Source organism: Leucopleurus acutus (genome assembly GCF_964270905.1).
Source record: "Leucopleurus acutus genome assembly, chromosome: 17".
NCBI lineage: Eukaryota > Metazoa > Chordata > Mammalia > Artiodactyla > Delphinidae > Leucopleurus > Leucopleurus acutus.
In genome coordinates, this window is record NC_139159.1 from 76,069,849 (window position 1) to 76,093,563 (window position 23,715).

At 51.8% G+C, this 23,715-nt stretch overlaps 1 protein-coding gene across 2 annotated transcripts in view; it reads left to right on the plus strand.

Moving 5' to 3' along the window:
* Positions 1–542: 542 nt before the first annotated feature.
* The window catches only part of CCN4 (cellular communication network factor 4), a gene marked incomplete at both ends in the record, with an annotated part of 29,448 nt that continues 6,275 nt past the window's right edge, over positions 543–23,715 (plus strand). The window contains 3 exons of one of the 2 annotated variants that reach the window (XM_082858397.1): positions 543–823; positions 938–983; positions 17,215–17,494. In XM_082858397.1, the coding sequence (XP_082714523.1) occupies positions 753–823; positions 938–983; positions 17,215–17,494 (397 nt within the window). Of the gene's footprint in view, positions 824–932; positions 1,005–17,214; positions 17,495–23,715 lie in introns of those variants that run through there. The other variant, XM_082858398.1, reaches the window with a different exon arrangement.

Here is a 23,715-nt window from a genome sequence, read left to right on the forward strand (position 1 = left end):
AACGGGAGGCTGGGGGACCAGTCAGGAGGCTGTGGCTGAGGTCCACGTGGGGATGAGGGGGCTGGATGAGGGCAAACCAGGCTCCAAAGGAGACCCCTCACCAGTGTGGCAAGTGTCCAGCAAGGGGTGAAGGCCAGGCACCCCAACCCACCGGGGTAACAGGCGCCCAGACATGGGGAGACAGCTCCAGTACCCAAGGGCTTCAGGCTAAAAGCAGGGGCGGGAACGCCTGTAAATTGGAAACCAGAGCTTTAATTTGTAGAGGAGGTGATGATGGTAACCAGGGCCCCAGCCCTGAGCTCATTTGTGAATTCATACCATTTCATGATCAGTGGACTAAAGCCACCCTCCTTTGCTTGCAGCCAGGGAGAGAGGAGTGAAAGATGACAAATGCAAACCAGAAGTAGGAGCAGCCAGGAGGGAATGGAAGGGAGTTGATTTTCTCCACTGGGAGCACTTTCAAAGCCCGTGCCAGCGCTGGTCCCTGTAACTGTATCTCCACCTCCGCCTGGTACCCTCCCACCGTCTCCCCCGCCCCACCTTTGAGAAACGCCTAGGCAGGATGACCCCAGCTCCTTCTGTGAGAATTTACCGCCCTGATGTGAAATCATAGCCCTGTAACTTTCCCTTTAAGAGCTGTCAGAGCCGGGGAGGCTGGCCAAGCTTGGGCTGGAGGTGGGGACAGAGGGAAGAAAGAAAAAAAAAAAAAAGAGAGAGAGCGAGAGAGGCAGGAAAAGTTTTTTCAGAGGAAAATGCAGGGCTTGTCCTTAACCCTGACGTCAGATCTTGCTTTAATAAAACCCCCTCAGGGCTGCGGGAAGAGGCATATCTGGCACTCCTGATGGGCCAGGTCAGTCTCGGCCCAGCTCCCCTGAGAGGTGGCCGGATCCTCTGGGCTGCTCCGTAGATGCCTTGGCCACTGACCTCCAGGCATGAGGTGGTTCCTGCCGTGGGCGCTGGTGGCAGTGACAGCAGTAGGAGCAGTGGGCAGCACCTCGGCCATGGTGAGTCCTGCCCGGAGGGGCACGGAGAGGGGTCCCAGCTCCCATCTCCACCGGTCCTGCTGCATGGGTGGGCAGGATGAGAAGGACTGGAATGTTAGGGGGCAGGGAGGTGTCCACTGAGGAGCAAGGGTGAGGCCCAGGGTGAGGAGTAGGGCTGCTGGGGACAGCTGATCCCGGCAAGGGGAGGAGCAGAGCCAGCACCTGGGGAAACAAAACGAACAGGACTTCCACGCCTTTTATTCCCACCTGAAATGCAGCAGAAAGGGACACTCGAAGGAACAGAGTCAGGGAGCCTGGACTCCAGACGTAGGAATGCCCAGACTGGCTGTGTGACCTTGGGCTAGTCACTCACCCTCTCTGAGCAGCATAAAGTAAGGAAAACTATTGTTAGACTTCTAGTCTTTGAGTTTGGAAAATGAGTTTCCAAGTGTCGGAGATGCTACAAGGCAGGGGGTGGGGGGTGGGGGAGTTAGTAAAGGCCAAGAAAAGTTGGAAGGGATAATATCAGCTCTCAACAAAAGCACTAACTTGCACAAACAGTGCTTGTGCTGATTCTCTAACCCAAATGCGGCCGCCTTGGGCTTGCACAGCCCTCTACAGTTTATGAAGCATGTACATTCGGGTCTGCAGAGGAAGCCCGCTGTTTCAGGGGAACCCTAAGGGTTCTCTCTCTCCCACCTCCATCCCAAGGCACACGGAGGGGAAGGGAGGAAGGTCTGCATCTCCGAGAAGCCAGGGAGTAAGACACGTGGCAGCACAGAGCCAGGCGGCTGGCTTGAGGCTTGGAGCAGGCACGGGGCGGGCAGGAGGTGGGCAGCTGTGAAGAGCTTCTGAATCCAAGATCCCACAGCCCGGGCCAGGGCCTGCTGCCAGTAGTAAGGCCAAGAGAACGAGGGAGGATGGCAAGAGGGAGTTTATTACCCATGGACGGCTTTCTTGGGGACTGATGTGCCCCATTCCTAGATGAGGAAGCTGAGGCTTGGGGGTAAGCTACTTGCCCGTGGGCTCAAAGACGCTGGTTCTGAATCAAGCAGATCTGAGGCTGAGAGCTGACGGCTGACCACAGGCCAGTTGCTCATAGGCGCTGGGTGACGGATATTCCTCCAAGCACGGTCGTGTGCATTGATGAGATCAGGGAGGGCGTCTGGGTGACTTGCTGTTAAATCCTCCATAACTTGTGCAGCTTCTGGATGTAGTTGGTGCTGAACCATCCTACCAAAAAAAAAAAAAAAAAAAAAAGAAGGGACTTCCCTGGCTGTCCATTGGTTAAGACTCTGCCCTCCCAATTCAGGGGGCACGGGTTCCATCCCTGGTCAGGGAACTTTTAGGGAGTTTGGAGTTTGGGGTTTACATGTACACACTGCTGTATTTAAAATGGACGACCAACAAGGACCTACTGTATAGCACAGGGAACTCTGCTCAATATTCTGTAACAAGCTAACTGGGAAAAGGATTTGAAAAAGAATAGATACATTATACGTATAACCGAATCACTTTGTTGTACACCTGAAACTGACACAACATTGTTAATCAAGTATGCTCCAATATAAAATAAAAAGTTTTTTAAAAAAGGATATTAATTCCATTTTACAAATGAAAGAAATGGAGACAGGGCAAATCAGGGACTTGCCCAGGGTCTCACAATTAATAAGTGGGAGGGCTCAAACTCAGATCGTTTCCTGCCAAATCCCACTCTCTCTTCCATAGCTTTCCTGAAAACTGGAGCACCCAGAAGACGCCATATCAGCCTTTATTTCAGGGTTGCAATGTCTGGGAGGACAGGGGGTGGATGGTGAAGAGGTGAGAGGGGTAGGGTAGTGAGGTCTGAGTGAGGAGAAGGAGAGAAGTATGTGGGGGGTCCAAGTACACGGGAACCCCAGGTACCTCCTCAGAGCAATCTGCACTAGGGAAGAGGGGGTGCAGGCCCACAGGCTCAGCGGAGGGGACGCACAGCACAGGAGCTGGGAGTCCAGACAGACCCAGGCAGCAGGACGGAGGGAAGGTTTCTGGGAGGAGACAAGTTACCTCTCTTTTGTGCTGCTGTCCAGGGACCTTCTGTGGGGACCCATACTTCCCCCCTACAACACTGTTATCTGATTCAGGAGCTCTCCGGATAGAGCCTTAACCCCCCCCCCGTGAGGGCTGGGAGACAAAGGTCAACCTGTACTTTCCTTCAGAGCCAAGTTCCATCTGTGGTCATCTTCCCCAAACTCATACATAAAGGGAATGTGAGTCCATTCAAGGTCCCACTGAGGTTTTAATGGGAAAAAATGATGATAGATGTGTCCATGTGGAAGAAAAGGTTCATGAGAATTGCCAAGAAAACTTCTAGGAAGTCGAATTGTGAGGGGGGACTTGCCCTGTCGGATAGTAAAACATTATCGAAAAGTTCCGTAATTGAAGGAGGAAGAGGCCAACCCAGGAAGAGATAAATCCAGGAGCGGGACAGGGCAGTGAGCTCAGAAACGTAGCCAAGTGTACTCAGGAATGTAACATATGATAAAGGTGAGCTACAGACAGACCTTGTTTTTCCATCTCTTTGTTCTTTTCTTCGTTCTACATGTAGTGAGTACCTCCCTTGTGCTAAGAGAGAGGGTCTACATTTGGGGGGGGGGGGGGTTGCCAAGCACTGCGCCAAAGCCTATATATTTATATACGTAAGACCTTCTTCCTCAGTTCATCCACATGACATTTATGATTATTTATTAAGCATCTCCTAAATTCTCATAGCAATACTATTAAGCAGATGTAATCATCTTCCTTCGTAGATAAAAACTAAAGCTCAGAGAGGTTAAGTAATTTGCCCAAGGTCACACAGCTAGTAATCTGTGGAGCTGACCTTTGAACCTAGGTCAGCTCTCAACAATACAGCCTCTTGCCTCCCTGGTCCATGTACGTGTGCACATATGAGAAGCACAAAGTCCGTGACCCTACTGAGCTTACAGGCTGGCGAGGCAGGTGACAGCCACTCATACGTTGGAATGAGAGGAGGCAGGGGTGACGTCATCCAGGAAAGAGAGGCCGGGTGCAAGCCCTGCCACTGGCTGAGGCAGCTCCAGCAAGTCCCCTAACCACTCGGACCTTCCCGTACTCTCTTGTTAATCGGGGCTGACGACCGAGCCCCATCAGGTTCCCCGTTGCCGAGGAGTGAACACAGGGCTGCTTGAGGGAAGCCTCTCAGAAGCACATGACCAGGTACATGAACGCTGTGCGGATAAATTCCGGGGCACACATTAGGTCTCTGGTTGTCTGTGTACAGCTGAGACCCATATACCTTCTCCCACAGAAATGTGTGTTGGTGTGCACAGGGGTGAAAGCATGCATGCGTAAGTGACTGTGGCTTGTCTGAAGGTATAAAGCCCCATGGTGTGTGTGTGTGTGTGTGTGTGTGTGTGTGTGCTTGAGGATACGTGGGCTGAGTGTGAAATGCAAACCCACTTTCAGCCCCTCAGACCAACTACAGAATCGCGTGGCCCCGGGTAAGCGGCACCCCTTTTAAAAGATTGCAGGAGCATAAGCGACATAGCTTCTTTACACTTCCTGTGTATAGCTGGGATCTGAGCTAGCATTTCAAACCCCACACCCACCAGCTCCCTGCTCAGAGCCTCTTCCGTCAGATTGGACACTCTGCTCCCGGCTCTGGGCCCCTCCCGCCCACTGCTTGTCCAGGATGCTGGCGAGAGCGCGGCTCGGACTGGCATTTTCCACCTGGGCACGGCCCTCGGTGAGGGCTCACCCTCTGGAATGGGCACGGGAACGGTGCTCCTTGGGAGACCCGATCCTGACCTTGGGCTGGGCAGTTCGTCCAGGCTGTCAGCGACATCACCTCCCCAGGCTTCAGGAAAGGCCCCTGCCCCACGCCTGCAAAGCAGCCAAACGCCAGGAGGCTGTCTTTGTACAAACAGAAACCCTGGAATCCCTCCCAGGAAGCTTTGCCATCTCTCTGAGCGGTGGGAAGGGGCTGCTACACACACTGTAGGTTACATATGGGAGCAGGGAGGTGAGCCAGCAGTGGTCCAGGGTGGGATCGTGGGAGGAGCTGGGAGGGATGCCAACCACAGCCCAGGAAGTAAAGCCGGGTAGGAAGGCCCACAAGGGAACCGTATAACACTGCAGACGTCTGCGGGCGAGGCTTCAGCACACTGTCCATTCATTCAGCAACTCCCGTGGAGCACACTCTGTCCCAGTAACATGGATGATGATGAGGGCTAACACTGATCCAGCGCTCACCGTGTCCTGGGCACTGTATCCGCTGCATCTGCGTACATCAGCTCCCTTGAAAACCACACACCTACAAGGCAGGCTTATTATAGTCCAGACCTGCACTGCCCAACCAGTAGCCACTTGTTACATGAGGCCGCTGGGCAGCTGAGATGTGGCTGTGTCCCAGCTGAGCCGAAAGGCTAAAATACACACTGGATTTCAAAGACTTAGTGTGAATACAAGACCGTGAAATTCCTCATGATAATTTTTTTCTGTTGACTCCATGTTGAAATGATAATACTTTCAAGATATTGGGCTAAACAAAATATATCATGAAAATAAATTTCACCTTTACGTTTTAGTGTGGCTGCTAGAAAAGGTAAAATTCCATTCAGAACTCACATTATGTTTTACTAGACAGTGTTGTCCTGGAAAGACACAAGTGTACATAGAACGGTCGTAATAGGTGGGGAAGGGAAAATACTGAGCTCCTCTCCTTGCAAGCTGTGCACCCTCAGACAAGTAACCCAGCCTCTCTGAGCCAGTTTCTTCATCTGTAAAACGGCATAATGTTAGTACTCACTTCTTGGGTGCTAATCCTCTTGGGAGGCCTAAAGAATAAAGGGTAAAGACCCCAGGCTCAGTACCAGGTGGGCAAGAGCGGGGGCAGAGTAATTGGTGGGCTGTGCTGGGCTCAGTGCTGAGTTGGTCTTCAGAAGATCTCGAGGTTTCCACATCCTGGCCAGCTTCCCAGAACATGTAGAGGGAGTCAGTGAATGCTTCTGGATTATCACGTAGGAGAAAGAAATACTGATGATGATGATGGTGGTAATGTTGACGATGATGGTGGTGATGGTGATGGTGGTGATGATGATGCTTGAAGGGAAGACTTGTGTCTTACAACCCTGAGTCAGGTTGACAATGACAGTGATTTTCATAGCCATCCACTCACTTGTTCCCTGGATGTTAACAGTGCGGCTATGTGCCCAGCCCCTTCCTATTTCCAGAGATGTGGCGATAGATGGTTAACTCAGTCCCTACCGACAAGGACGGCTCACGTGTTGGAGGTAGATTTTTTCCCTAGCACAGACGAATGTGTTGAAAATCTGACAGGGAAGCTTAGAGGGCTTGCAGAAGAGAAAAACCTAACGTTGGGGCCCTGAGCCTGAATTCCTGGGGAGACCTCCCACCCCCACCCCCAGGCACCTGTACCTTAACTGGCACCTTGAAGGTTCTTACACACACATGGTTTCCAAAACCATCGAATTAGAGAGACTCTGGTATCTCCTCCAGCCGTGACGTCCTGATAATCTACCAGCTCTCCTACCCTTCTTCCTTCCATCGTGGCGGGGGCGGGGGGCGCGGGGAAGAGAGACAGAATCAGAGGAGGAACTGGGCCTCTCAAATGTGGATAATGGGCATTCCAGGGGATGTGATAAAACCTGCTCATCTCATCCCCCTCATCTGGAAGCAAGTCCAGGCTTGGGGCATGGGCCTGGGCTGTGCTCGGCCTTGGTGGTGGTATAAGGGGGAAGATGGAGGAAGCGAGCGCCCAGGCCCAAACGACAGGAAGGGAGGGGTCCTCCCCTGCCCCTCCCATAATCCCGCATCGAGTCTTAGAGTGGAGAGAAGGGCCATGTGCCCTGAGCCCGCCCAGGGCTGGAAGGGGCAGGAGGAAGGAAGTGGTCTAAGGATGGAGGAATGTTCTGAGAGAGCTGGGACTCAGATCCTGCTCCCGGGGCAGAATAACGCGCTTGTGCAGAGAGCTCGTCATCACCATGACATCAGACAAGCCACTTGCCTTCATAGCGCTCATCTGTTAATCTTGAAAATGAGGAGGTTGGACTTGACCCCAAACTTGCTTCCAGCTGGAGGCGTGAGCCACTCCTAGGGGCCACAACTCATTCATCAGGTGGGCCAGTCACAGGGCTCGGGTGCCATGATTCTTGTAAGGGAACGCATACTGCTGCCTCTTCATTAAGAGTATGGTTGGCCTGACACCCCAAAAATATGCTCTGGAATATTCCTCTAGATATGCTTCCTCCCTTCAAGGTGTCCCCAGATAGTCTTCCTTTTTCCCACGTCTCCTCTTTCAACTCTCAGAGCGTAGCCCTGGTCTCATAAAACTGGAAAGCATACCAGCAGCTTCATCTCCAAGGGTCCCGCCATCTCAGTGGTACCCGGTCAGGCCTGGTCCTTAGGATGCCCGGACGCTGCTGCAAAGACCAGTGGCGGCTCCCCTGGGCCTACTGAGCTGGTTGAGCAGCCATCCGGGACTCCAGAGTTTTGATACTTTCGACCACAGTCAATCCCTGAGGCCTCGCAAGTTCGAGAAGCTTCCTTGTAAATACCATTAAGAGCTCAGTCCCACCTGCCTCCCCATCTCCGTGAATAATGCCTCCATCTGCCCCGTGAGAAACCTGCGCCATTATGCACCCTTTTCTCCCTACCCAGGGCCTCCAGCTCCCCGCTCGGACCCAGTCACTAAGAGGACTGGTCAGCGAGCCATAGCCACGGGCGTGGTTCCTGAGCACAGAGCAAGGAGTCACGGACCCCATTCTAGGCTAGGCTTTGGTTTCATCTCTGAGCCTGGATTTCTTCCGCTGAAAGCGGAGACGAGAAACCCACTCTGCCCGTGCTCTCGGCAGGATGGAGTGGTGGCCGAGGGGAGATGGCGGTACAGCACCTGGGGCTGAGAGCCAGCCCCCCACCTCCATACAAGGGACCTAAAAGCCCGACTCACAGAGCCCCAGCGACAGAGGCAGAGAATGCAGGTTGGATGCTGAACACGCGTCGAGAAGGAGCTTGAGGGCCGCGATGAGAGAGTGATGATCAGGGTGCTTTGGGGTTGGGGTGCTGTCTTCTAGGCTTTTCTGAGAGCTCCTGGACAGCAGAAGCTGGTAGGTGGGTACTATGTGGACTGGGGACTGCAGCCGTCTACCCGTCCTCCCTACTGCTGCCCTTGGTGTTCACATCTGCCCCCCATACACACACACACTTCTCCAGCTGTCTCTGGCCCTATACCCCAAGTAGCCACGTCCTGACAACTGCAAACTTCAGCTCTTAAAGGATCAAAAGCATCAACCCTTGCTGGGACCTCGCTGGGGGCTGAGGACCACATGGAGCTCACTGAGTCTCACTGAGTATCACCCCCACTTTACAGACTTGGACACTGAGGCACACATTTTGATGACCTCCCTGCGATCCACGCTTCAAGAACACCCCCAAGCTCCCCACACAGGGCTGGCAGGACCCCTTCCCAGGGTGTCCAGTGCCCCAGCCTCTTGTCCACGTTCTGCCCTCCCCACCCGAGACAGGGCCCCATCCAGGAGGAGGGAAGGGGGGGCGGTCGGGGTCCAGGCGGTGGATGGAGGGGAGGCCTTATCGGAGGCCCAGCTCAGTGAGCTGATGGTCAGAGTCAGACAGCGCCAGAGGGATTGCCTCAGCCCACTTGCCCCTGCCCTGTCAGGGGGGCAAGCAACTCGTCCAAGGCCACAGTCTCAGCATCAGGACTGCAGCCCAGGGCCTCCCACCTACAGGTCCACCCGTAGGGGCTGAGGACGGTTCCCTCTGTCCTACTGGACGGCTGCTAGCTCTTCCCTTGTATGCAGAACAGGCTTAAGCTCAGAGGGCAGTTTCTTCCCCCTGTGTCTGTACTGGCTCTTGCTCCAGGGCTGGTCCCCTCCCTGGTCAGCCATGGCCACCACCACAGCCAGGCCTGGGATGTGGAAGGCTCTCTGCTCCTTTTCGTGAGTTGAATGAACTGGAAATCAGGCAAGAACAGGGTCTCTTAGAGGTTGCTGGGGGAATACGAGACCCAGAGTCAGAACAGAGTGTATAATTGTCTTGCTGTGTCTCTAACCTCCGTGGGCCTCAGTTTTCCCATCTGTCAAATGGGGACCCTCAGCACTGCCCTTACAGGGGTGTTCTGGTCATTGCCTGGCACAGTGGGTTGGCTGACTCAGGAGACATCCCCGTTTTCCCCCCAGCAGGCGCACACGTCCCAGGCATGGCCCTTAGGTCCTCTGGCCATGAGGCCTGCTTGCCTTCCCCGCGTCCTTGAGCCCTAAGCCCCAGCAACGGTGACCACTGGTCATTCCTGCTCCATGCCACTTTGCAGCACCCGCACGCCCCTGCTCATGCCGTTCCTCAGCTTGGATGTTCTCTTTGCCATTCTGGTCAATTCTCACTCATCCTTTAAAGATGCAGACCGAATGGCTCCTCCTCCAGGAAGCCCTCCCTGCTTCCACGGCCCCATCCCTTCCCTTCTCACCTTGCTCTCATAGCCCCTAGACTCTGCTGAGACACCCCGCCGTGCGGCCCTTGGGTGTGATGCCTTAAGAGACTGATACTGGTTCAGATCCCAACTCTGCCACTTGTGAACGGTCTTGGGCAAATGATCTGACCTTTCTGTGGCTCAGTTTACTTATCTGTAAACTGGGGGAGATGGTTATAAAAGCAGCCTGCCTCTTAGGGTTCTCACAACGACTAGATGACTTAGTGTGGAAACCAATAAAAGACAAGGCATAAAAGGCAAAACGCAGACAATGTAGATCTCATTTTGATCTTGATTCATAGAAACCATCTGATTTTTTTTTAAGGCTTTGAGATAATCAGTGAAGTCTGAATACGGACGAAGTATTTGCTATAGGGAAAATTACAAAATTGTAACCAAACTAAGTTAATTGGTGTGAAAATTGTTTGTTTGTTTTTAATTCTCCACACTTTAGAGACACTCTCTGAAGAATCTCAGGTACAATCACATGATGTCTGAGATTTGCTTTGAAATCCTCAAGAATGAAAAAGCATGTGTGTAGGCGGGAGAAATAGAGGAAAGGAGATGGACAGAGGTTGGTTGATAATTATTGAAGCGGGAATAGGTATGTGAGACTCATCATATTATTTTCCCAACAGTGTGAATATTTGAACACGTCCCCAAAAAAGAATGAACACGTTTTAAGTTTGATTATACATAACCCTGGTAGAAATGCCCACCACTGGCTATGCACTCCGTCAGGGTTAGCTCTTATTAATAGCGCTGTCACTCTATAACAGAAGTTAGCGATCCTTTACTAAAAAAAGACCAGAGAGTAAATATTCTAAGCTTTGTGGACTATAGGCTTTCCATGGAATCTTCTTTTTTGTTTTTTTTACAGCCTTTTAAAAGGGTAGAAACCGTTCTAGTCTGTTACAAAAACTGCTGTGGGCGGGATGTCCCTGGGGGCTGGTTTCTGATCCTTTGCTCTATAATGCAATTGCCTTTTTCATACTCCTGTCTCCTGGGGAGGCTGGGTGCTCCCTGAGACTTTATACGGGGAACTTTGTAGATGCTTTATATTCAGTTGATGAATGAACAAATTCATGAGGGCTCGTTATTTGGAAAGAAATCTGGCTTCCTGCCCTTTCTACCTTCTCCATATAAAGTCGACTTTTCCAAACAGACGCTCATAAGACTGCATGTTTGCAAAACTAATTAGCAGAAAAGCTCTACAAACCTTCCACCTCCCAAGACGTGCAGCCTGGCCAGCGTTGGGCCTCACGTCCCTAGAGATCCTGCCATCGGAACCGGAGTGAGCATGGAAGGCTCTGGGCAGTGCTGGGTCCTCCAAACACTCAGGCCAGGTGCCTTGGTGGGGTTTGAGCTAAGAGTTTTCCAAGACGGTGACCCCACCTGCAGGGCATTCCTACCAAGCCCTGGGTACAGACCCCTAGGGGTATCCTCGGAGGAGGAGATGCTCAGAAAATGTGTCCACCAGGTCACATGGTGGCCGCCTGTTAGTTACACCAGAAAAGTGAGAGCAAACGGTCGGAGAGGGCTGACCACAGGGCATCCCCAGCTCTGGACCCAGGTCTGTGTCCACATTCTCCCACTGCCCACCGAGGCCTCTTTTCAGGGAAGGAGCAAACAGAAACTGCTTCCAGACAAGGCAGCCCTTTCCTAAAACCCTCAGGGCCCAGCTGAGGCTGGCTCAGGCCATTCCTGTCTCAACCCTGCCCCCTGGTGGAGCATCTGGGGGTGGCCGCCCAAACGTGGGCAAGCCCAAGCTCTCTACCATCCCTTCCGTTCACGAAGCACTAGCCCACGGTGTGCCAGGCTCAGTGTTGAGCACCTAGGAGTCAAGAAAGGGCAATCTGTCCCTGAAAAGCCCCGCGAGAGGCTCCCATCTCCTCTTCCGGGGACCCCTGGAAGCTTGGGCTCAAATGAATTACAATTGTCACCACCCCGTGTTGTAATCTTGTGTGTGTGTCCATACTCTGACTGCCTTCGGGTAAGAACCACACGCCTTGTTCATCTGAGCACCAACCGCGCAGGAGATGCTTAGTACATGTGTGTGATGGGAGGATGGAGGGATGAATGTACGGATATGAATGTGAAGGAATGAAGGAGTAGGGCAGCATGGTGATAAGTCCCTCTGGAGGGACACTCTGGGGACACTCAGAGACCCCTTCTCAGCTGCGAGACTGTGAGCAAGTTACTTAAGCTCTCTGAGCTTCAGTTTCCTCATCCGTAAAATGGAGGTAAGACTATAACTGCTCATTAGGGCTGCTGGAGGATGCTGTCATCATTACTATTTTACAAATGAGGAAACTGAAGCTCAGAGAGGGTGAGCACGGCCCCAGGTCACAGAGCCTTGGGAAATGGGTTGCACTCACTGCAGATGCCCTGCCCTTTCCTCCTGGTCCCAGGGCCCTGCTCATCGATGAACCACACACACTCTCAGAGGATGGTGGGGTCTGGCTCCATCATCGATCAGGATGGTTAAGGTCTCAGGGTGGCACCCCACCACTGCCAGCCCCCTACTCTCTGCTCCCATGCCTACCACCATTTATTGTTGTAAAAATGCTTTCCTTCTTAATTTTCATCTGCTTAAGTTTGTCCAATAAATATGATTAAATGGATTGATTCACTGCTTTCAACCTGCCTACTGATTACCCTCCCTGCCCAGAGGGTTAAGTAGCAGACATGGTCTTAGCCCCTTTGGGCTTCTTTAGGAAACCACACACCGGGTGGCTAACGAACAACAATTTATTGCTTATAGTTCTGGAGGCTGGAAGTCCACGGTCAAGGCCAGCACTGTCACATTCTGCATGAGGACCCTTTTCATAACTGGCATCTTCTCACTGTGTCTTCACATGGTGGAAGGAGCCAGGGAGCTCTCTGTGATCCTTCTTACAAGGGTACTAATCCCATCCGTGAGGGCTCCACCCTTATGACCTCATCACCCCCAAAGACCTCACCTCCTAATACCATGACCTTTAGAAAGGTTAGAACGTCAACATATAAATTTGAGGGGACACATTCTTTCAGTACCCAGCTCACACTTAGGGGTCTTATCATGGGGAGCTGCTCCTTTTCTATTTCTTTCATTTTTCAGTCTTTCTCACAAAACAGTAAAAGCAAAGTACATCATTTTCAATTAACTACATGAGGCCTGCTTACCGAAAACGGTGTGTGTTCTGCAGTCTGGCCTGGACTGCTTTGTGGAAGGTTGATCAAGCTGCCGACAGGTTAGGCGTGTAAGTGATGTTCTAGAAAAGTCATGTTAAGAAAGGAAAATGGCCTAGAATCTCCCCATCGTACCCTCCCCTGGCCCAGTTCTCTAAGACAACGGTTCCCATTCTCACGAGAATCACCAGGGGTGCAGGTCAACATATACATTCTGGGCCCAGCATAGAAGAGCTGAAGCTGAATATTCCAAGTGGGCTTCAGGCATCTGTATCTTAACCAGGTCCTTAGGCAAGTGGACCCTTGTCACCCTCGTCTGCATTCAGTGCCCAGGATTCTTCCCAGACCACTTCAGTCAGGCTGTCTGCAGACAGTGGCCGGGCATCAGTGTTTATCAAAGCTTCTGGGTGGTTCTAACATGCGGCAAAGTTTGGGAGCCACGGTCGGAAGTGATTGCGTGAGGCACTGCCCTGGGGTCTCTGAGGATGGAGGTGGGCAGTGGGCTCAGCCCGGGAGCTGAGGGGCTGAGCGGGCAGAACCAGGCAGGAGCCTGAGCCCTGGGTGCCCAGCCTGGGAAGCATCAGGGCACAGCCCCACCCTCCTGTCTTTCCTGTAAACACAGTGGTGTCCGCGGGGAGTCCACATGCAGAAGCACATTGTAAAAGAGGCTCTTATGTGAACAGCTGCAATTTGCAAGTACCCAGGGCTCTTCTTGATTCTCTTTGGCTTTTCTCCAGACGATAGATATTCTCCTTGCTTTCTGATTGCTTTCCTTCCCTTTGTTCACCCTTAGCTTCTGCTGTTATAAAAAATGATGTAGGCCCAGTGAGTTTGCAATAGTCCCTGTACCGTGACCAAGGGCAGGCGGACGTGCAGTGCCGTCTTGGGTATTCAAGGTGGCTGATGCGTGTGCGTGTGTGTGTGTGTGTGTGTGTGTGTGTGTGTGTGTGTGCAGTCACTTTCCCTGGGGCGTGGGTGCTGGACAAGGCAGTCGGGATTCAGAGGGTCATGCACCAAAATGAGGAGTCTTCAGGCCCTGGGGTCTAAAGGTCTTCCCACCCCACAGCTCTCATCCAGGACCTTCTAGGGATGGCAGATTTCTACCACTAGATGGCGCCAACAGCAAGGGCTTGGCTCAGCGGACCCGGGGCCCCTCCCTCCACTGCCCCACGGCGCGATCACCTGCTTCCCTCATCCAAGGCGGGGGCCTTTTCTGCAGCTCCCCTTGAGGAGCTGAGTGCCCTGGGGCTCCCGGCATGCACTTGGAAAGGAGGCTTCCTTCTGGGGAGGTTTAACTTGGTATGGGGACAGCAGGATGGATAGTAACCACGTGGAGGTGGTTACTATCCAGATTCCAGACCGTCCCAGCTCAGTTCAAAGTGTCCAGACCCCCAAGTCTTGTGCTGGGCTGTGTGGGTGCGAGGCAGGGCGCACAAGCAAGGGAGCGCAAGGGCAAAGTCGTGCTTTCGAGTGTCTGCCCTTTGCCAGGCCTGCATACACAGTGCTTCTGCATACACAATGCCTCTACCCTCCCAACAGTTCCCGAGGGGGCATTACTGTGGCCATTTCACAGATGGGGATGTTGAGGGTCAGAAAGTTTGTCCAAGGACACAGAGAACCCACTTCTGACTGTCTCGGGTCCCATGCTGTTTTCTTGACCCTCAAACTTAGAGCAGAGAAAAAAGCTTCCAAGATGGTAGACCCTGAAAACTCAAGAGACACCAAAGCCCCTTAGAGTCAACAATTCCCCATCCATCCATTCCACCAGGCGACACTTACACAGCCCTGCTGTGGGCCGTGAGCCGTGTTTCAGGCCCACAGAGAGAAGTAAGGCACAGACTCTGTCCTTTACAAGTTCACATTTTAGTGGGGGAGGCAGCACCTCTAATACAACCTGGGAAAGGCATGGAAGGCTTCCTGGAGGAAAGGGTTTTTTTCTTTTTCCTCTGCCAAGAGTAGGTCTTGAGGGTCTAGAGACTGTCAGAGGTGGTCTGGGGGATTCATAAAGCTCCAGGCCTCCACTGTCACAGACTGACAAGGAAAGTCTCTCTGCATAGAGTCAGAAAGATGAGGGTGTGTGAGTGTGTGTGTGAGTGTGTGTGTGAGTGTGCGTGTGCGTGTGTGTGTGTGAGCGTGTGGTTTCATTGATTTGGGGGGTTGGGGTTTTGTGTGTCACGTTGTAGTTTTCAAGGAAAAGCGAACAAGGGAAGGTAACCTAAATGCTTTCCCGATGAACACAGACCAGCCCTGCCAACCTCCAGAGCAGCCTGCTCCCCACCAGCAAACCTGCCTGAAACCAAGCCTTGAGGTGACGAAAGCCTCAAATCAAGGTTTGCAGTTTTGACTTTCAAAGGCCCTTAATGTGTCAAATCAATATTTACTGCACTTGTTATGTGCCGAGCACAGAACCAAGAGCCCAGCTAATCCAACTCTTCAACCTGGACCATCTCTCCTGGCCTCTGGTTCTCACAGCCAGGCACTCAAGGATGCCCACCACTCACCTCGGCAGAGAGCTTCCTGCCCTGGTAGTCAGAGAGCTCCCGGGGCTGCCCCGGTGCCCAGCACTCACACCGACCTCACATTGTGATGAATCACCTCGAATAACTGTCTCTCCTATAAGCTGCGGCGCCACAAGCACAGGACATTTTTAACTTCATCTTCAAATGTCTAAAACTTAAGAGAGACGGTGAGCTAGCTCAGCAAACGTTTATGGAGTGACTGAAAGAGCCCAGAGGGGGCAGAGGTAAAGGTCCCAGAAATGAGAGCTTGGAGAGTCATTTGTGCCTACGCCCTGACATGGCCCGTGTCATCCTGGAGGTGTCCCTCTGCCTTTTGGATCTCGCTTTCCTCCTCAGGAAAAGAAGGAATCTTTCAGAATATCTCAGCATCTATTGTTCAAAGAATGAAGCGCAGATCTGTAAGCCCACAGAGCAGGATCTGGTTCAAGACAGAGGAGCTGGCCCGTGGGGCACCCCGTGCAAGCCCTGGCTCCACCTCCGCTAACCTCAGAATTCAGGGGCCCCAGACAGGAGGCTCCCCAGCAGGGACCACCGCCTGGGGGTGGGAAAACGCAGCCTCCACTCTCCATCCTCAGGCAATTCCCTTCCTCCCTGGGCCTAGGTTTCCTCCAGTATAAAGAGTGTGCATCCCCCAGAGCCTGGCTGGTGGGTACTCTCCTCCTTCCTTCTTGAAATACATTTCTATCAACAGCAAAAAAAAAAAAAAAAAAAAGAGTGAGGGGCCAGGAGGGCCGTTCAGGAAGGCAGCCGGAGGGGCCGGGCGGGGGACTGGATCCCTGATACAGGCAGTTGGAAGGTCCTAATACTGGCCGGCATCCCAGAGCAGCCTCCCGTTCTATCTGCCTGATCTTCAGCGCAGGGGGGTCCTTTGGGACTTATGGTCCTTTGGGACATAAGACCCTTTGGGACTTATGTCTCCTTCCCCGCTGGCCTGTTGTCCTGTCCATCATATTTGCCAGCATAAAGATGAATATATGGGCTAGGGGATGGGAATGGGGTTCTGGGGAGGAGTGCAGGTTGGGGAAGTGGAGTGGTGGTCCGTTACCCTTAGCGCAAAATAAGACCCCTCTCTGCATGGTTTGCACCAGCAACAAGAGCATGACTCCCTTCCCTACGGAGGCAGAGCAAGCCAGCTGCAGGAGCCACGAGGCTGGACACGCTGCCACCCATGCAGCCCTTTCCTGGGGCTCAGAGGGGAAATAAGAAGGAGAAGAAAATTCATAAAAATACCTGCCTGAAACCCGATGTTAAATATGCATATCACTTACTGTAGAATCTGAAAATAAAAAGATACAAATGAACTTATTTACAGAACAGAAGTAGACCTACAGCCATAGAAAACAAATGTGTGGCTACCAAAGGGAAAGGGGGGTAGAGGGATAAATTAGGAGTTGAGGATTAACAGATACACACTACTATATCTAAAATAGGTAACTAACAAGGACCTACTGTATAGCACAGGGAACTCTACTCAATATCTCCTAATAACCTGTAAGGGGATATAATCTGAAAAAAGAATTTACATATATGTGCATGTGTCTATGTATGTAGGTATAACTGAATCACTGTGCTGTACACCTGAAACCTCAGTGGAGAGGGTAGATCTTTAGGACGCAGAGAAAAGAGCAACCGGTGGATGGGGTGTGGGCCGTGCCACACAGCGTGACTCATCGGAAGGCATTTCCTCAAAGCTGTAGCTTCCTCACCTTCAGTCGAGGCCAACTCAAGGACCTCCCAGGTTTCGGGATGATCAGAAGGGAAGGAAACACCCATGGGGCTCAGAGATCCGACCTAGAGTCTGCCCCCTGCCCCCCGGCCTACCAGCTGGGGAATTCGGGCAACTGGCTTAAGTCTCTGAACTCCGGCTCCTCCTGTGGTTGCACTGAGGAGAAAGGAGACGTCTGGCTAGTAAAAGCATGGTGGGAAAACATAATTTCGCGTAAACCTTTTGAACACCATGAAGATGGGAAGGTGACTGCAGACCTTTGGCCTCTGAACCCCTGACCTGGCAGCTCCCTTTATGTCTGCCCTTCCCCTGCAGGCCCTCTCTCCAGCTCCCACGGCCACGGTCTTCACCCCGGCTCCCCTGGAGGACACCTCTGCACACCCCCAGTTCTGCAAGTGGCCGTGCGAGTGCCCGTCATCCCCGCCCCGCTGCCCGCTGGGGGTCAGCCTCATCACAGATGGCTGCGAATGCTGCAAGATGTGTGCTCAGCAGCTCGGGGACAACTGCACGGAGGCTGCTGTCTGTGACCCCCACCGGGGCCTCTACTGTGACTACAGTGGGGACAGCCCGAGGTACGCAGTAGGAGTATGTGCACGTAAGTGACACCCCACACACACCATCCGGCCAGCCCCCAGCATCCCCAGCTCTGGCCCAGGGACCCCCACCCATTGCCCTTCCTCTGGCCTGGCTCCAGTTCTGCAGGAAATACCCCCCCCACCCCCTACCCCAGGCCGTGATTAGAGGCCAGAGGCTGGGCTCTTCCTGAGGAGGGAGGGATGCTGCATTCCTCTGGCACCCAGAACCTGGCTGTCTTCTCTGTTCTCCATCCATGGATGAGTCCAGGGAAGAGGCATCCACCAGTCAAGACCTAAGCCTGGTTCTGTTTTCTTAGTGGTAGAACTCTTTGCTGGTTGCCCATGACCTCCCAGGGGCACCAGGACCCTGCAGAGCTCCAGATATTTCAGTAATATTGTAAATTAAAATAACATGGCTTTAAAACATTTAGTAGCCTTGAAAGAATAAAAGCCAGCAGCCTGAAACCATCCCTTCCTACCACCCACCCACGTTCCTCTGGTTGCTACAGTCACTTTTAGCTTTCAGCCCTTCCTTCTGGTAGTTGCAAATCCTCAATACGTCTTCAGTTATACATGGATCAGCTTTAAATATCAATTGTGGATAATCTATGAATGATCCCTATATGATAGCTAATGTCTGAGTTCCTTACTACCACCTGACGTCTCCCCCATCTTCCAATATCATTGTCATATTTTTGGTTATAAACCACTATTTACAATATTAGGATTAGGTAAATGTTTTTCACTGTGACATGAGACAGTGCACTTGTTTGAATTTCCTTTATTATGAACGCTTTTGTTTTTCCTGGGGTTTCTATTTGCCTTTGCCTTTCCTTTACTCTTTGTCCTTATAATAGCCCCGCGCCAGGGGAGAGGCTGTTTGTTGTTTGTTTGCTCTTCACAGGGTTCTACCATTTCCTTTGTTGTTCTCAGAGACCTCCTTTCTGGGACTTTCTGGTCTCCTGCTTCTATCTGGACTGTTATTCACTTAGCTTGAATCATCTAAGCATTTATTCAAGATACCTGATCCAGCATGATGAAAAGACGTCACTAGGCATCATGACGCAGCAGCCTAGCTTCTGAAAAGTTTCGCAAAGCCTCATAAACCCAAGAACTCCCTTCTTCCCTTAATGCTGAATCCAGCTTTCCCCGTAACTATGATTCTAATACACACCACTGCATATTCACACACAGCAGACTCTCTCACCCTCAGTTAACCCATTATGTTTCCTGAAGTGGGTTGTTGACGAGGGTTATGCACAAAATTCCAAGTCAAAACAATCATGGTTAACTTATGAGCACTTTCTGCTCTCTTGACCTCAGTTCATGCCTCAGCTTTCATACCAAGTCATCTGTCTTTAGCGGTCCAAGTAACTACCATTGATTCTGCCATCTTTCCATTTTCCCCCTTTTACTGAGACTCATTATTAGCCCCACAAAACTCTGTTCAGTGAAAACTTGCAGATTCCATCCGCATAGAATCATCTGACGTGGTGGTTAAAAATGTTATTCCTGAGCCCCACCCCAGACTTACTCATTCCAATTCTCTGGAAGTGGAGATGGGAATCTACAACTTTAACAAGCTCCTTGGACCACTCCCATACTCAGGTCTGAGACTGACTGCTGATGTATATAGTCACTCATATACTCTCTCCCCCTACCCAGGTAAGGAAACCAGGCTGAGCCCTCCCGCAGTAGAATCCCCTCCACGTCTCTGAGACTGTCTCATCATTTCTTTCCCCTTTTACAGCTGTCCTTTAAGGTCATTAAAAGGAAATTCATTGTGACTATATGATTCCCTAAAGTTGCAATGACATCTCATCACGTGCCAGGCACCACAACTTTATAGATATTCTCTCATGGACCCATAGACTGTACAGACCCCGGGACTGCCTATCCTGCCTGCCTTTACCACCAGGGGCCTGGAAAGCTAGCTTCCCAATCCAGCACGAGCCCTCTGTCTTTAAACGTCAGCTCCTGTCTTCACCTGGCTCCCTTTCGTCATGAGTCTCTATTTCCATTCCTTGTATCTGAAAAGAAGACTGGTTTTCAGGAGACTGTAATGAGTACTACACTTGCCAAGGGTTCTCTGGTCATATAGGTCTACAGACTTCGGAATAAATAAGGTTCAATAAGTGAAACAGAACTTTTCAGAGGTTTTAAACGTTCACGTCCATTGTCAAATTCCAAAAAGAGAGCTGTCATGAGAGGACTTTTCTTTTTGAACTTATTTGCACAGTGAACACGTTTTTCCAGGCAGAATTTTACCCAATGACCCACCTACCCCACCACACACACTCAGATACACACACAGCATGCATACATGTGCGCGCACGCACACACACACAATTCAGCAGTGTGCTACTGAACATCTTCCCGGAAATGCTGCCATAGCGTCTGAATTCATGAGACCCTAATGCGAGAAAGAAGAGAGTCCAGGGTCTGAGATGCTAGAGAGGAAGAGGCTTTGGGGCGAGAGGGGAAAGAGAAAGAAGTGTTCCTCTACACACACCATCTGTCAGCAAATGGCCAACAACCAATGGACGATCCCCAGGCCAGGCTAAATCTGTCCTCAGAGATGTGCATGTCATTAAGCCAGGACAAGGAAATAAAAATGAGCCGTTGCAACACTGGCACAAATAACTCCAAGAGAGGATCACAGGGATTATGGCAAACTAGTGAATGCAAGCTTTGGCCACTGAGGCCAGGCGGAAAAGTGAGCTTGGTCTGATCCAGTCTGCTCCGTTTTCAAGTGAATCCAGAAAGAAATCCAGATTTGTGTATGATTTGTAAATGTTGGCAACACATTGAAAACTTTTTTTAAAAACACTCCATGGGCCAAACTAAACACCTCTGTGGGCAGCGAGTGACCTCTGGATTAAACTGTTTGGCTATTTTCGTGGACAAACATGACTGCATTCAATGCAGCTGGGTCAGGATTGAGGGCAGTGTGGTTCGCTGGAAGGACCATGAAACTTACAGGCAGACAGACTTGGGTTTTGCCTCCTGGCTCTGCCACTTACTGGCTACGTGACCTTGGGCACGTCACTTAAGGAGCTTGATCCAACCAGCTTCGCGTGGTGGTTGAGGCTGCTCTTGGTGAGTGTCTCATGTGCTTCGACTTTCCTTTGTAGAAGTTCCCTTAGCCCTGTCCACGGTCATCCTCAGAGTTTGGGGGCAGGGCTGGTTCCAAGCGCAGACTCTCCCATCTGAAGAGTGAGGGAGTAGAAAACCCATGCATGGGGCTTGGAGCTAGACAACCTGAGTTCGAAGCCCAGCGCCGTAACTAACTAGTACAATGGTCTTAGGAAAACTGCTTAACCTTTTTAAGTGTCAGTTTCCTCATCAAGGAAAAATGCAATGAATGAATAATGCCTACCTCTCTGGGTGGTTAGGATGTCGCATGCCTGATACACAGTAGAAGCCCAATACGGAGTAGGTTTCACCCCATCTGACATCCATCCATCCGTCCACTGATTCATTCACGCGGTGAACACAGGTTAGTGATAATACAGCAATGGGGTTACAAGGCATGGCCCACTGTCCGTGCTTCCAGGCAGGTGACAGTCCAGCAGCGGTGGGGCAAGGGGAGTAGAGGTCCAGACGGCACAGCAAGGTGACTTGAGTTCCTTGAAGTCCGTCAATAAAATGAAAGCCCACCCGTTCATGCCTGGACTTGCACATCTGAATGGGGAAGGGAACTCAGCCAGCTTCCCCATCTAGCCAGGAGCTGGTCCTTCAATTAGTCAGGAAGAAATCGAATAAGGAAGGGGTGCCAGAGTCCTCTGACGAGAGAACCCACAGCCATCAGACGTACCAGCCATCGCTTGTCCCTAAACCTCCCAGGAGACTGCGAACAACTTCTGGAGCCAACGGTTCCCAAGCCTGGCTGCAAACTGGATTCACCTGGGAGCTACCAAGGGCAAAACAATAACAAATACTGAAACCCAGGTCCACCCTCATATACTGGAGCATGGTGTGGGCATCAAAATTTTAAAGAGCTCCCCCGGTGGTGCTATCGTGCAGCTGGTGTTGAGAACCACTGTGCTAAGGGCTCCCGGCACCCAGCGCTGCCCTCCCCACCAGACGCTCCCACACACGGGCAGAGACGGGCTTCAGCACGCCTTTCTCCCCCTCCACCAATACACACGCGCCCGCGCACACGCTCCCTGGAGCAAAAGCGCGCCGCCAGGGGTGACTCAGAGGCAAAGATCAGTGATTCACCCAGCGCTTCCTCTGCTTTGTTTTGTTTTCCTATTTCCCCTCCTTTACTGGTGTCTGGTGGAAGGAAATGGATGGTGGAGTCAGAGCCCCCAGGCTTTGGGAGCAGCTCCATCAGTCACCTGTTGGGTGACCTCGAGCACTCACCCCACACCCCCAGTTCCCGTCTCTGCCAAAGGAAGAAAACAAAGCTCTCCTAGGGCAGTCCCTGCGAGGACTGCGTGAGATACCAGATGGTGCCTGGCTCCAGATCAGAGGGGCAGTAAGTGTTAGCGCCTTTCCTTTCTGTACCTTCTCCGGCACAATCACCTCCCAAGGAAACAGGCAGTCACCCCAGTATTCCCACAGGCTGCCCTCACCGCTCCGCTGAGCCGAGCTCTGTGACCTTAGGTGCGTGACGCAACATCGCAGAGACTCAGGTTTGCTGTAGGTGAAAATGCAGGTGATGATGTGGTATCGTTTCCTTATGGGATGAAATCAGCAAAGCAAGGAAGGCTAACACAAAGCAGGTCAGGCAACCAAGAACCCTCACTCCTGTTAGATACAGGGATGATGATGACGATGATGATGACGATGACGATGATGACGATGATGATGATAATGATGACGATGACGATGATGATGATGGTGATGATGATGATGACAATGATGATGATGATGATGACGATGACGATGATGATGATGATTACGATGATGATGATGATTCACCTTCGGGTGAATCCAGGAGATAAGCTGGAACTCTTGGCAGACTAGCCCTCCTCGGGTGAATGCCCTTGCCACCCTGGGCTCTCTGCTTGCACTTCCAGACACTGTCCTCAGGGTGGGACCCGGCATCAAGGGTGGGAATGCTGGTGGGGGCCCAGCAGCCCCAGATCTCTCCTGGAACTCCAGGCTTGCAGAACAAGCTCCACACGGCCACTCTGATGTCAACCAGGCATCTCGTGTCTAGTGCGGAACTTGGGTCCACCCACCCCAACCTTGCTCCTCTGAGGACAGAGCATCCCTCTCCTTCCAGGGCTCAGGACATAGAACTAGGAGTCCTTCTTGATGCTTCTCCTCTCATCCTATCTGTCAGCGGGTCCTTCCAAATATACCCAGAAGCTGAGCCCTTCTCCTCCTGGCTATCCCTCACTGGTCCAATCACCACCACCTCTTATCTCGATTCCTAGTGTGGCCTCCTGACACCACCCATACCCATCAGTCTGTTCTCAACTCAGCACCACGAGTGTTTTTGTGAAACATAATTCATATCATTGATTCAACAGTTACTCATTGAGCACCTACTGTGTGCCAGTGTTAGACCTGCGCGGTCTCCTAGGAGTTTCGACTCGTCCAGGAAACAACAAGAGTCGGAAGCCGATGCAAAACGCAAGAGGTTTATTGAAGGCCGGTGCACCGGGGTTCCTTGGTCCTCACGTGGGAGGTCGAAGAAGGAACCCTTTTGGGCGCGAATATGTCAGTTTTATAGGTTCCCACTTCCCCGTATGTAAATTATAGATTGGGTTGTGTTCTCCTGCTGATTGGTCCCGGCTTAGGCTCGGACCAGAGAGGGAACTTGTCCCCAGCTGCCTGATTGGTCTTTGACAGACACCTTTTTTACATTTTGTTATCTCCCTCCTTCTCCCCAGCTGCCTGATTGGTCTTTGACAGACACCTTTTTTACATTTTGTTATCTCCCTCCTTCTCGGAAGGGGGCCGGACATCCTGGAAATTCACCCATTGTCTAAGAAGCCCCTATTGTCTGGAGAGTTCTTAATCATTAGCTGGAACAATGTCCCTCGAGTCCCACACCAGCCTCAGTTCTAAGCTCTAAGAGCTTTGTATTTTCCGCTGAGCCTCCAGGGAAGCCCCCTCTCACCTCATCTCCTGCCTCCTGACTTTCTCTCACCCTTCCCTGCCCTCTCCCACATCCCAGGCTGCTCCCACCTCAGGCCTTCCCGCCTACAGCCCCTCCCGGTCTGGAAGGCTCCTCCCACAAGACCTGGGCAGCTCACCTCCTTCCCATCTTTGCTGAATCATC